The sequence below is a fragment of the Cornus florida genome, unplaced genomic scaffold (assembly GCF_030987335.1).
Source record: "Cornus florida cultivar Cherokee Brave unplaced genomic scaffold, ASM3098733v1 CherokeeBrave_3.0.0_Hap2_Chr11, whole genome shotgun sequence".
Lineage (NCBI taxonomy): Eukaryota > Viridiplantae > Streptophyta > Magnoliopsida > Cornales > Cornaceae > Cornus > Cornus florida.
This window is the reverse complement of record NW_026775581.1, coordinates 91,246,876-91,261,510: the sequence shown is the minus strand read 5'-3', so window position 1 is coordinate 91,261,510 and position 14,635 is coordinate 91,246,876. Positions and strand designations below refer to the sequence as shown.

At 35.8% G+C, this 14,635-nt stretch overlaps 1 protein-coding gene across 1 annotated transcript; it reads right to left on the bottom strand.

The window, feature by feature from the left end:
* Positions 1-484: 484 nt before the first annotated feature.
* LOC132284222 (glyoxylate/hydroxypyruvate reductase HPR3-like) lies at positions 485-4,638 on the bottom strand. Its single transcript, XM_059786306.1, has 2 exons — positions 4,118-4,638; positions 485-1,182 (listed from the first exon to the last, which is right to left on the bottom strand). The coding sequence occupies exons 1-2, from the start codon at positions 4,583-4,585 to the stop codon at positions 658-660; spliced, it is 993 nt and encodes a 330-aa protein (XP_059642289.1). The 5' UTR covers positions 4,586-4,638; the 3' UTR covers positions 485-657.
* Positions 4,639-14,635: the final 9,997 nt, after the last annotated feature.

Here is a 14,635-nt window from a genome sequence, read left to right as displayed (position 1 = left end):
AAATTTACTACCAACAAAAACCAACCAAACTAGAGCTAATTCAACATCAAGCTATAACAAGCCAACAACGGATAAAATAACCAAAAAATCATTCATTGGTATGCACGAGTTACTTCACGCAATAGCAGAATAAAGATAATGTCCCAATACAAAAATGTAACAAGAAGAAGATGAAAACTGACAATTCCAATACGCTGGCAAGAGTATTCAAAGTGGTTTATGAACTGTAGTACAAGGAATTTAACTCCCAACTGTTCTGAAATTTGTGCCAACTGCAATTACACCATGCTCCATGTTATGTAGCATTTCTGAGGTCACCAAACCAATGACAAATACAACTAGCTTCACAAACGCGCATGCGCGCACAAACACGCACATAAATGCATGAAGAGATATCATGCATTCTTATCATCTTGCATCCATCTCAATATATTCTAAATTTACACCATAAAAAGGAGCCAAAATGAGTGCCATTTGCAAGGACTGCACAAAGGAATAAACTTATTCGGTTTAACATTGTGGGAGAAATATTTTGACATTACACAAGATCTTGACATCTACAAGTGAAGAATTTATTGATAGAATATAAACTACTCGATGCCAATATGATGTCGAATCTTTATATGAATCCATTCTGTTAAAAAGAATGGATTCCCCTCATTCAAAGTCCAATTGTGATAGCAAAGGCTTATTTGAAAAGAAAGCCTCTAAGTTGCCTAAGATTACCTCTTGCAGTGCTGCAAAGGATTCTGGGGTTGCAACACTTTTATGTGGAGACAAAACAACATTATCCAATGCGAATAACTCTTTTGGCACGTTAGGTTCATTCTCAAACACATCGAGACCTGCACCTCCAATGTCACCTCGAACCAAAAACTGCACCAATTCCTTCTCATCAATAAGAGCCCCACGCCCAACATTAATAATGATACCTTCCTTCCCCAGTGCTGTCATGATATCCTTGTTAATTATGTGGCGGGTTTCTTCTGTCAACGCACAACAAATAATGAGAACATCACTGTTCACTGCAAGCTCATGGACATTTGCATAATAAGGAAATGGAGCATGCGACTTCTTCTTCCTCGAGTTGTACGCAATACTGCAGCCAAAAGCCTCCATCCTTTTAGCAATCATAGAGCCAATACTTCCCAGCCCCACTATCCCAATTCTTTTACTCCCTACCTGCAATAAAATCCATGTCACAATATTGCAGTGGTATATAATTCATTAAGTACAAAAACCAAATAGGTGAAACTTGCTCTATTACTATTCCTAACATTGTTCCCTGCAGGGCGTCCCCTCCGGATATAACATATCACATCAGATGTAGAAAAAGTTTCATTTTCAGTATGTCGATACCATTTGAGGATGATGAAGAATGAGTTTTCTAAACTTGATACTCTCAAGATTGCAGCATGTACCATATATGTAGAAGTAATGTAAGATGCCGATGGCAAAGAAATGGGGAGAAGTTACTTGCAACTATTTCTTGTCATAGCATAACATAACTAGTCCATGGGTTTCTGCATGTAATGCTTGGGAAAGGACTAAATGCTACATACTCCAACCCCTCTTATAATCCATGCCTTGAAACCATCTATAGACTAGTTTCTTGATTCCAAAATACTTTTCTAGATACCAATACCTAAGGAGGCCAAGAACAATAAGTGTTTCAAAAATAACAATAATATTTGATATAACATAACAAAATTCACAATTGCTACTCTTAGAACACGACTAACACTACAGCCACAAAGATTTAGAAACTGAAGGACATTTTGGCATCAAAACTCTGATATTGCATATATACCCTATAAATAAATTGTCTACTGATCTCCCAATCCTAAGTGAAGTTACTGAACTAATAGCATAATATGAAACTCCTATTGAACACAAGTTGATTGAAAGAAATGCACACATATTGTATAGGTGGCTAAATCAAGATATTAATTTCACTCCTCCATAGCATTTGCATTATCTGAAATCATAACACCTAATTTGTTCTGCTTTGTTTTATCTTTTTCAGTGTATTCTGGAAACTGTAGTAGTATCAGCTTCAAAATCATGATGACAAAGAGCACCTTACAATTAACATACAAAAATTAGTAGGATGGAACTTTTATGCATAGAATGATCATGTGACCATAATTCATCTCTATACATGGAGAAAAACATTTTTCAATCCCAATTTTGTCTCCAATCACAGAACAAAAAACTCTGTTTTGAGGGAAAAGATAACAAATACAGTAAATGTGGGTGAGTTCAATTTAACTTCCAGATCACTTTGCCACCCTGAAAGCCCATTTTAGGTTCAATTATCTCAAAAAAGGGTCAGTAATAAAAATAAAACAACACCCAACAAACACATTGTATTGGTTTGTTTATGATTTGTCAAGATACAATATGTCAAACTGGCACAAAGACAATCATGCTTCAGATGTTTCCAAAATAAACAAATTCATTATAAATTTCTACTCAAATAGGATATGCATTTAGAAGTCAGTCGTGAAAATGATTTCCACTCTATTATCCTACAAGCATGGATCGGAACTTTTTAACTGAAATTGGAAGAAAAATAATTTAAACTCTGTAGGTGTCAATCACCAATTGCTGACATGGCATGTTGAAAAGTCAACAAAACCCCTTAACTAAGACTTCGTGGCAAGTTGAAAAGTCAAGAACTGTATTATGCCCTTGAGGGCTTAACCCTCAAGCACCCCCAAGTCCTGGCATCGCACCAGGCCATCAAGCCTCGGAAACTTAACCCTCGAGCACTCCAAACCCTGGCATCACACTAGGTCATCAAAGCCTTGAGGAACCAACCCTCAAGCGACTCAAACCCTAGCAGCGCACCAGGTCAATAAGTCTCGAGGAACCAACCCCCGAGCGACTCAAACCCTGACAACGCACCAGGTCAATAGGCCTCGAGGAACCAACCCTCGACCAACTCAAACCCTGGCATCGCACCAGGTCAATAGGCCTCGAGGAACCAACCCTCGAGCAACCCAAACCCTGGCATCGCACCAGGCCAATAAGTCTCGAGGAACCAACCCTCGAGCAACTCCAACCTTAGCATCGCACCAGGCCAATAAGCATCGACGAAGCAACCCTCGAGCAACTCAAACCCTGGTACCAGGTCACTAAGCATTGAGAATCCAAACCTCGAACATTACAAACCTTAGCAACATACTAAGTTGCTAGGACTCAAAGGCTCAACCTATGGGCCCCTTCGACCCTCATAGTACCCTGAGGCATTAGAGCCCCAAGGAGCTCGTCTTTAAATTGCTATATCTCCTAAGTCCAAACATAGCACGAAACAAAGGTAGGGCCTTCTCAGCTATGTGGGACCTTACTTTGGGAAACTTAGAAGGTATGGTGGATGAGAAGTAAAGAAGTGCCTCCACTCCCAACGAGGCCCGATCAACGAGATGATGGAAATATATACATTATGCAAGCAAACCTTAAAATCACATTTAATGCTATGATATACTTGGCCAATTGACGGTCAAGTAAGAACAAAGAGCGTTTAATGCCCCAAATGGGGGAGACGCAATATAGTGCATGGCTCGATAAGAGGATTTGACCTCTTAGGCTCCTAGGCCTGTCATGACTACCCATATGGTCATGGTTAGGACCGAGACGCACAAGGAACTGTTAGTTAGCATGTTTCATGGCCTATAAATAGCACTGTTGCATGAAAGAAGAACAGGCGAGAAAAGGACTGTCATCAGAAATGTATATCTGCCCTACCTCCATCTTAATTTTGTAAGATGGGTCTTCTTCTCTTCCTTCACCAAACATCTTCTCTGTTTCCTTCATATTTGTATTCCGGATATGACCTTTGTTCGCTTGTTTATTGTGTTAATTAAAAAGAACCCTACAAACTCCAATTCCAATTCTAAGCTTTCAAAAGCGTAATATTTTTTATAAAATTAAAGTCAGTGTGTGTGAAAAATTGTGCATATATATGCGCGTGTGAAAATTTGTAATGTAGAAGTATTTGGAGTAAATATGAAGAGAATGTACTCGCTCGATACCAATTCAGATGAAATCTAATTAAACTGAGAATGAACATGAGAAAATTGATCAAGTTCAATCTAGAAGTGGTAAAATTGACCTTAGAACCAAGAGGATACTCTCCTTTCAGATGCCACAACCCGGCCCGAACGTACCGGTCCGCAGCGGAGATCCGGCGGAGAACGCCGATGAGTAGTGCGACGGCGCAGTCGGCTACGTCCTCGGAGAAGGCGTCGCCGGCGTTGGTGACTCTGACACCGCGGCGGCGGCACTCGGCGACGTCTATGTGGTCGACGCCGGCGCTGGAGCCCACGACGCACTCCACAGACGGGTACCGATCGAGTGTATCGGAGTTCACGGGTGTGGGACCCACGGAGAGCAAGACCCGGGCTTGGGCAGGTAAGGGTGACGAAGGGTCGGAGTCGTTCGGGTCGAATAGGAGGAAACGGGTCTCGAGTAACCTGAAAAAGAGCTTGAAGTGGGGAAGACGATGGACGAGAACCAGACGGAGGTTATCTGATTTGTAGGTTTCTTGGGATTGTTGAAGGTCTTGCGAAAAAGAAGCCATGGACGAGCTTTGGGATGAAAGGAGAAAATGCAAAAGTTGGCACTACTAAAAAGTCCTTTTGATTTTTGTTTGTATACGGGATTAGGTGAAATTGCTGTTTGGACGTGGACATCATCCATGAAGTGTTTTTCCTTGTCCATAAGTGGGTAAGCCGTAACAACACGGATCCTTTGCTATAATAACAGACTCAACCAACAACGACAGAGGGCTGTGATTTACTCACTTGGTCTTGTGCGAGTAATACGTGTGATTAGGAAATGCTCCTGGAGGGATCCAAATCTACTCCAGTGCACTTATTACATAATTTGAGTGAGAATTCAAAGGCTGAGATCAAACTACTTCAAGAATTTTTGCCACATCAGCGTTTGACACAAGCCAATTCAACATCCAATCAAAAAAATTACTAATGTACTCTCTTTTTTTTTATTACATATACTAATGCAGTAGATCTCTAACGTTCACTTATATATATATATATATATATATATATATATATATATTACACAAATCTTATATATAAAAATATATTATATACAAAAATATTTTATTCCATTCCTTTTCAGTAAAATTATAAATCTCAATACAACATACACTTGTACATTATATGTTGTCCAAAATTTTAGTCTAATTATACTATATATTATAGTATTATTTATTTAAATATTATCTGTAAATATAAAACAATAATCTATAATTATATAATTTATTATAATATATAGTTTAATATAATCAAATAAAACTATAAAATAAATGAACCTGATTAAAAGTCGAGACTAGAATTTGATTCTATATCCTTAAGACAGATTCGTCCCGCTATGGTGCTAACGGACTCAGTGACATCTATCTCCTAGGATACAACGACTTGTCTTTCTTCGGTAGTAGCACTGCAAACCAAAGGAATAAACGAATCGGCTCGGTGTAGTACTATCTGACTCGAACTCGGACTCCAAACGACTGACTAAGGCTCAAACCCACAGACTAAAGAAAGAAGGAGGAAGAAGAAAATTCAGAAGGATAGAAGAATTCTCTGAATTTTGGTGGGATTTAGGAGGGGTATTTATAGGCTAGATGGTGCCTTTTTCGAATGGGTGCAACCATTGGTTTACAATGGTTCAGGAAAAACTGCAGGTAGTTTATTTTGCAAAAGGATGCAACCATTGGTTCATAAAAAACTATTTTATGGTTTTAATTTAAATTAAATACCAAAACTGTTTTAATCCATTATGAAGCCCAGCAAACAAGCCCAATTCGGCCATCTTAATAAGCCAAGCAAAAATAAAATTAAAATCCAATCACACAAGCCCAATTTCGTTTAATAAAAAATTAAACATATTTCACAATCAAGCCCCGCCCCGCCCTAGCCCAGGTCAGGCGGGCGGCGCGCGTGTGTGGTAGTTGGTTCGGATCCAAGCTTGTCTAGGTCCTCCCTCTCTTAAAAACTTGGGTGCCCTTGGGCCCAAACCCAAATCTCAAACTAGGCTTATTTAAACTTAAATTGGTTTTAATAATTTTTCGATATGGGACAAACATTTCTCAAATTTTGCAAACACATTTAGACTTTATCAAACACCTTACTTTGGAGCTAATTTCTCATTCACCCGGAAACGAATTTGAGAAAATAAATATACCACGTTCATCTCCTTGCAGAGAGGAACGCGCTTGTCTATAGATCCGCAAAAAATTCTTAGCGGAATCTATTCAAAATCTCTTCCAAAGTTTATATTTTTAATGCCCCTGTTTCCAACAATCCCCCACATGAATGGAAATTTGCGTAAATTGCAAATGAAGAAGATACAAACACTATAAAGAGTATTATTGGAAAGTAACTACATCGGGATAGATAGCTTTTGGCTTTGAACCTTCCCTAGTGTATTACTATCGGATTTACTGGCTAACCAGTGAACATAATGTCTTGAACTGTTCAGCCGTTGATGTAAACCAAAACAATAGCAAACACACAGTTCCTTCCCACACAAAGTTAGTTCTCACGGTTGTGTTCATATGGCCCTGAACAACTCTTGGTATTTCATGAGTGCTCTAGAAAACTTAACCTTAGAAGTCTTCATAGAAGCGGCCCCACTTCACACTCATATAGGTGACTTCTTATTAAGAGTATCCTACTATACCCCACTTGAATTTTCAAGGTATAAGAGTCATTAAAAACATAGCTTATCCTACTCATCGATGTAGGTAGCATTGTCTCATCATAGAAATGGGTAGAAGATTAAATCTTCCCAGTGCTTCTGGTGAGCCATTCAGAATTTCTGTTGTCCTTTGAACCTAGATCTTGGTATCTCCAGTCAACTAGGTTGGGTTTCCATTAAGATGACTCGTTAGCTTTCGGCTTTAATCCCATTCCCCTCGATGAGCTATACACTTACCCTCTTATCAAACCTTTTGTAAACGGATCTGCTAAATTATCTTTTAACCTGATATAATCTACTGAGATTATCCCACTTGAGAGCGATTGTCTAACGGTATTATGTCATCGACGTATATGTCGAGACTTACCATTATACATATTACTTTGTGCCCTTCTAATTGCTGATTGACTATCGTAATGTATACATACAGAGGGCACAGGTTTATGCCTTCTAAGAAATTACGAAGCCACTAAGCTTCTTCACCAGCTTTATCCAAAGCAATAAATTCAGATTCCATGGTGGATCTAATAATACAAGTTTGTTTTGAAGATTTCCAAGATATGGCACATCCTCCAATAGTAAAAACATAGCCACTTGTGGATTTAGAATCCTTTGTATCTGATATCCGATTAGTATCACCGTATCCTTCAAGTACCGCTGGATATCTAGAATAATGTAATCCATAACTTATGGTATATTTTAAATGCCTTAGAACCCTGTTTATTGCAGTCCAATGGTTCTTTCCTGGATTACTTGTATATCTACTCAATTTATTAACTGAGTATATTATGTCTGGTCGTGTGCAATTCATCAAATACATTAAGCTTCCTATAATGCGAGAATACTCAAGTTGTGATATGCTAGAACCAGTATTTTTCGATAAATGAAGATTAACATCAACAGGAGTCTTTATAAGACTACTATCTTCCTTATTAAACTTTTCTAATATTTTATCAATATAGTGAGATTGAGATAATACTAGACCATCTAATGTTCTAGAAATCTTGATTCTTAGTATGACATCAGTTATACTTAAATCTTTCATATCGAAATTTTTGGTCAACATCTTTTTAGTAGTTTTGATTATAACATCATTATTACCCATTATTAACATATCATCCACATATAGACACACAATGACATATCCATTTTAAGTGTTTTTCACATAAACACATTTATCACACTCATTAATTTTAAAACCATTTGACAACATCACTTTGTCAAATTTTTCATGTCATTATGTAGGTGTTTATTTTAATCCATATAAGGATTTTATAAGTTTGCACACCTTCTTTTATTTTCCTGGAACAATAAAACCTTCAAGTTGTTCTATATAGATTTCCTCCTCTAATTCACCTTTCAAAAATGCAGTCTTAACATCCATTTGATGTATTTCTAAATTTTGCAATGCCGCAATAGCTAGTAACAATCTAATGGATGTTATTCTTATGACTTGTGAATATGTATTAAAATAATCCAAGCCTTCTTTTTGCCCGTATCCCTTAGTAACAAGTCGGGCTTTATATTTATCAATTGAACCATCAGGCTTCATCTTCCTCTTAAATATCCACTTATACCCTAAAGGTTTAGTACCAGGAGGAAGATCCACCAACTCCCAAGTATGATTTTACATGATGAATTCAATTTCACTATTTATGACTTCTTTCTATAGAGGAGCTTCAGGAGAAGGCATAGTTTCCTTATAGCTTTGTGGCTCATTCTCCAATATATATGTTAGAAAATCAGGACCAAATGACTTGAACGTTCTAAATTTTTTGCTACGTCTTGGTTCTTCCTTATTTTCATCATCTATAGACTCTTGGTCTATATTCTCTTGTATATTGCTATTAGCAATATTATGATTTCTTTTAAGGCCTAGTTTAGTGCGGTGGAATGGAATGCAAAGAAATTGGAATGGAATGGTTTTTATTCCATTCTTGTGTTTGGTGTCCAATTTTAAACTTGAAATCGTCACTTTCCACCATTCTTGGAGAATGGTCATTCCATCAAAATCATTCCACCATTTCACAAAAGGAATGACCATTCCATTCCAACTTTAGAAAAATACAAACTAAAAAAATATTAAAAAATAAAACCTAACAAATTACAAACCCACGCATCACCATCTCCTCCATCAAACAAACCGTCGGCATCATCACATCCTCTATCAAACCCACCGCCGGCATCATCACCTCTATCAAACCCACAACCAGCATCATCACATCCTCTGTCAAGCCCACTGCCGGTATCATCATCTCCTCTATCAAACCCACCGCCGGCATCATCACCTCCTCCATCAAACCGCCAGCGTCATCATCTCCTCCATCAAACCCACCACCGGCATCATCATCTCCTCCATCAAACCCACTGCCTGATCTTGAACTTCAAAGTGATGGACCAAGACACAATAAAAAATCAAAAGTAGATTTGAAGGCTTTTTTGTTTTTTGGTAAGTTAAAAAAATAATAATAATAAAATAAAAAAAGAAGATCTGAAGCTTTTTCGTGATACTTTCCAAATCTGTTTACATAAGCTTTTTCATTGATTTTGTGAAAGAATTGCTGAAACCATTCTTTCCAAATCAGATCCGTCCTCACCCGATCGCACTGAAGTTTGTAAATTGGATCACCATTCTTTCCAAATCGGATCACCATTCTTTCCATCGCCTTTTCTCGCCCCAATCTCCAACACCTCACTTGCCCAGTCTCTACTTTCTCTCTCTATCTATTGCCCCAATTTCATTCTTACATACCTATTTCTATCCACTAGATTGGAAAAAATTTGATGTTAATTTTTTAGTTAATTTTTTTTTTATTAATGATAAAGATAATTTGGAGAAAACAATATAAATGATGAATAAGGTAAAACATTATAAATTTAATCCATTTTTATTTTTAGTCCAACCAAACAAATAAATAGAAATTATTATTTTACTTTTATACATTCTATTCTATGTTTGCAATCAAACAAAAGAATGGAATCATAATTCCCACTCTATTCCATTCTCATTCCATTCCCACCTCTATTCCCATTCCATTCCAATTCATTTCACCACACCAAACTAGCCCTAAGAGGATTTTTACAAGGAAATATATCCTCAAAGAAACAAGCATTCCTTGACTCAATAATTATATTGACATGGATGTCAGGAATGTCTGATTTATGCACATGGAAACGATATGCACTACTATTCTGTGCATAACCTATGAAAATACCATCAAAGGTTTTTGGTCCCATCTTAACTTTCTTAGGAGTAGGAACCACAACCTTAGCTAAACACCCCCACACTTTTAAGAATTTATAGGAAGGTTTTTAACCTTTCCATAACTCATAAGTTGTCACATTTGTTTTCTTTTGAGGTATTTTGTTGAGAACATAATTAGCAGAGAGCAAAGCTTCCCCCCCACAAATTTTGGGTTAAACCAGAACTTATCAACATAGTATTCATCATTTCTTTTAAGGTACGGTTTTTGCGTTCAGTAACACCGTTCTATTGCGGTGAATATAGAGCGGTAGTTTGGTGAATAATACCATGTTTTGAGCAAATGTCAGCGAATGGTACTTCGTATTCACCACATCTATCACTTCTAAACATTTTTATCTTTTTGCCAAATTGATTCTCAACCTCATTCTTGTAATGTTTAAACATTTACAAGACTTCATCTTTACTTCTTAACAAGTATACATAACAGTATCTTGTGCAATCATCAATAAAAGTAACGACATACTTTTTCCCACCTCTAGTTGGTACAGATTTAAAGTCTTAGATATCACTATGAATTAATGCTAGAGGTTCAGTACTTTGCTCTATAGAGTAAAATAAGGTTCTAGTCAATTTTGCTTCTACACATGTTTGACATTTTTTATTTAAATCAATATTAAATTTAGGTATAGACTCCATGTTAATTAATTTACGAATCGTATCATAATTAACATGCCCTAACCTACCATGCCACACATCAAATGATTCAATCATATAAGCAAAAGACAGTGGCGTAGCCACAGAGGGACAAGTGGGGGCAACTGCCCCCACTGAACTTTTAATTTTTTTTTTATATGGAAAGATTTTATGGTTTGACAGTGCACATATATATATACTATATATATAAAATACTATATATATAAAATCAAAAGCTCGTTCACAGTTTTACACTTTCCCACAAAATATAATATTTTTTCTACTTTCCTAAAATATTATATTCTACTTTCCCAAATAATTTGATATTTTTTTGACTTTTTCAAAATATAATATTCTTTCCCACTTTTTCCAAAAAATACAAAATATTATCACATTTTTAACTTGACCATAAGCAAATGCGTTGTTTCCATCGCATTTTCAATTTTTCACTCTTCAATATTTTTCTTTCCGCGAGTCTTCAACATTTCACAAATTCACAATCCAAAAAAAGCAAGCGGAGCAAGCATACTACTTTACCAGTAGACAGAGACTCGGTAAGTCGTACTATTTTTTTTTTTTATCATCTAAATTTACAATTGTTATTTGATATTATTATTTTAATTAGAAAAATTATTAGTTATTTCTATCAAAATTATTTTAGGGCTTGTTCTTTCAAAATTTAGTTTGTGTAATTGTATTTTTTTTTAATTTGCAGGCTTGCAACCCAAATCAATGAAATCACATATTCACTTACTCTATCAAATTTTTCGATTGATTGGATTATATGGTTTTAACTTATAAGGTTGGTTATCTTCATATTTTTTATTTATTTATTTTTTTTTAATATGAATGAATTTTTATTATGAGTAGATTGATAGACATAGTAGTTATTACTTATTAAGAATGTTTGTTAACATGAAATTTTTTGGAATGAAATTGGTCATCAATTATCTTGTAATTTTATTTTTAGTTATTTTTACACATGTGTTATATAATATATTAGAAGAGTAAGATTTAAGTAACTATGTTATTTTCTTTTTCATATTTTATTCTTCATTCATTGAATATGATTGTTTTTTTAGTATATTTATTTCATATATTATTTTGGTTCAAATTATATATATATATATATTATTGTTATTAAAAATTGCCCCCGCTGAAGGAAATTCCTAGCTATGCCACTGGCAGAAGAAGTATTAGCTTTATTATTATTATTAATAGCTTTGGGTACAACAGTCATTACATTGAACTTAAATAGTCCATTACTTAGATACCCTTTACCCACATACACCCCATTCTTAGTCAGCACAAACTTGTCAGATACAAAGACCAGCTTAAACCCATTCTTACTTAGAAGTGACCCAGAGACCAAATTCTTCCTGATGTCTGGTACATGCAGCATATTATAAAGAGTGAGCTCTTTCCCTGAGGTTATTAGTAGCTTGATCTTTCCTTGTCCTTCAACCTTTGTAGTAGAAGAGTTCCCCATGTAGAGTTATTCTTCATTATCTATAGCTTCATATGTAATGAACATCCTCTTTTTAGAGCAAACATGACGAGTAACTCCTGTGTCCACCCATCATTCTCTATTGTTGCTCACCAGGTTGATTTCAGAAACCACAGCTGAAAGATTTAGCTCTGATATATCAGCTGTCAACTTATCTTCCTCAGCAATGTGTACCTCAGTGGTCTTTTTCTTGGGGTTGTGTTGTGCTTTGCGGCTATGGCAGTCTTTAGCTCGGTGTCCTAGCTTGCCGCATATGAAGCACTTCCCAGTGAACTTCTTGTAGTTTCCTTGGTTAGGACCTTCACCAGAGTACTTCCTCTTCTTATTCTTCTGTCCAACTTCCACTACATTTGTTTTTGACACCATTGAAGAATTCCCGGCTTTCTTTTCAGATGTGCAGTTATCTTCTTCAATTCTTAGCCTGACAATTAGGTCTTCGATCCCCATTTCCTTGCGCTTATGCTTCAAATAGTTTTTAAAATCTTTCCAAGTAGGTGGCAGCTTTTTAATGATTGAAGCTACTTGAAAGGATTCACTCAATATCATCTTCTCAGCATGTATCTCATATAGGATAAGCTGGAGCTCTTGCACTTGGCTTATAATTGTCTTAGAGTCTATCATTTTGAAGTCCAGAAATCGTCCGACGACGAACTTCTTCAAGCCAGTATTCTCTATTTTATACTTTTTGTCTAGTGACTCCCAGAGTTCTTTAGTAATATTTATTGGACTGTAACATTATACAAAGTGTTGTCCAATCCATTGAGGATGTAGTTCTTGCATAGGAAGTCTCCATGTTTCCATGTATCAACAGCTCCTAGCTTGGTAATGTTAGTCTCACCCTCATCTAGCACTGGGGGCAGTCTCAGTTAAAGACTTACTTAGATTCAAAGTTGTAAGGTAGAACATCATTTTCTGTTGCCACCTTTTAAACTCCTCCCCATTGAATTTTTCGGGCTTCTCCCCATGACTGACGGGAACATTAGGCATAGTAATACTTGTATTTGCCATTTGTCTGATATATTTTAAATATACAGACCACAGTCAAATTTACAGAAATAAAATAACAACAATATTTAAATAATTAAACTATAATATAAGCGGATTCTATCTTAAGATTGTAATCCAAAACTTCGGTCTAATTATACTATATACTATAGTATTATTTATTTAAATATTATCTGTAAATATAAAATAATAAACTATAATTATATAATTTCTTATAATATATAGTTTAACATAATCAAATAAAATTATAAAATAAATGAACCTGATTAAAAATCGAGGCTAGAATTTGATTTTATGTCTTTAAAACAGATTCGCCTCGCTATAGTGCTAACGGACTCAGTGATGTCTATCTCCCAGGATACAACGACTTGTCTTCCTTCGGTAGTAGCACTACAAACCAAAGGAATAGGCGAACCGACTTGGTGTAATACTCTCTAACTCGAACTCGGACTTGGAGTGACTAACTAAGGCTCGAACCCAAGTACTAAGGCTCGAACCCACAAACTAAAGAGAGAAGGAGGAAGAAGAAAATTCAGAAGAAAAGAAGAATTCTCTGAATTTTGGTGTGATTTGGAATGAACCCAATGAGGGGTATTTATAGGCTAGATGGTGCCTTTTTCAAATGGGTGCAACCATTGGTTCACAATGGTTCAGGAAAAACTGTAAGTGGTTTATTTTGCAAAAGGGTGCAACCATTGGTTCATAAAAAACTATTTTATGATTTTAATTTAAATTAAATACCAAAACTGTTTTAATCCATTATGAAGCCCAGCAAACAGGCCCAATTCGGCCATCTTAATAAGCCCAACAAAAATAAAATAAAAATCCAATCACACAAGCCCAATTTCGTTTAATAAAAAATTAAACATATTTCACAATCAAGCCCCGCCCGGACCGGACCGGGCGGGCGGCGCGTACGTGTGTGGTAGTTGGTTCGGACCCAAGCTTGCCTAGGTCCTCCCCTTCTTAAAAACTTGGGTGCCCTTGAACCCAAACCCAAATCCTATACTAGGCTTATTTAAACTTAAATTGGTTTTAATAATTTTCCGATGTGGGACAAACATTTCCCATATTTTACAAACCCATTTAGACTTTATCAAACACCTTACTTTGGAGCTAATTTCTCATTCACCCGGAAACGGATTTGAAAAAGTAAATATACCACGTTCATCTCCCTGCAGAGAGGAACGCGCTCGTCTATAGATCCGCAAAATATTCTTAGCGGAATCTATTCAAAATCTTTTCTAAAGTTTATGTTTTTAATGCCCCTGTTTCCAACATTATATATATACAAATCTTAAATACAAAAATATATCACAGTTTAATATCCAAATATACGTATAACAATATATTATATACAAAAATATTTTATTCCATTCCTTTTCAGTAAAATTACAAATCTCCATATAACATACAATTATACATTATATATATACAAATTACACTTCAGTATCCAAATATATATATAACAATATATTATATACAAAAATATTTTA

Coding starts and splice junctions, on each gene's coding strand:
- LOC132284222 (XM_059786306.1), bottom strand. CDS start 4,585: ATGGCTTCTTTTTCGCAAGACCTTCAACAATCCCAAGAAACCTACAAA. Junction 1,183..4,117: donor AGTATCCTCTTGGTTCTAAG/GTCAATTTTACC, acceptor ATTTTATTGCAG/GTAGGGAGTAAAAGAATTGG.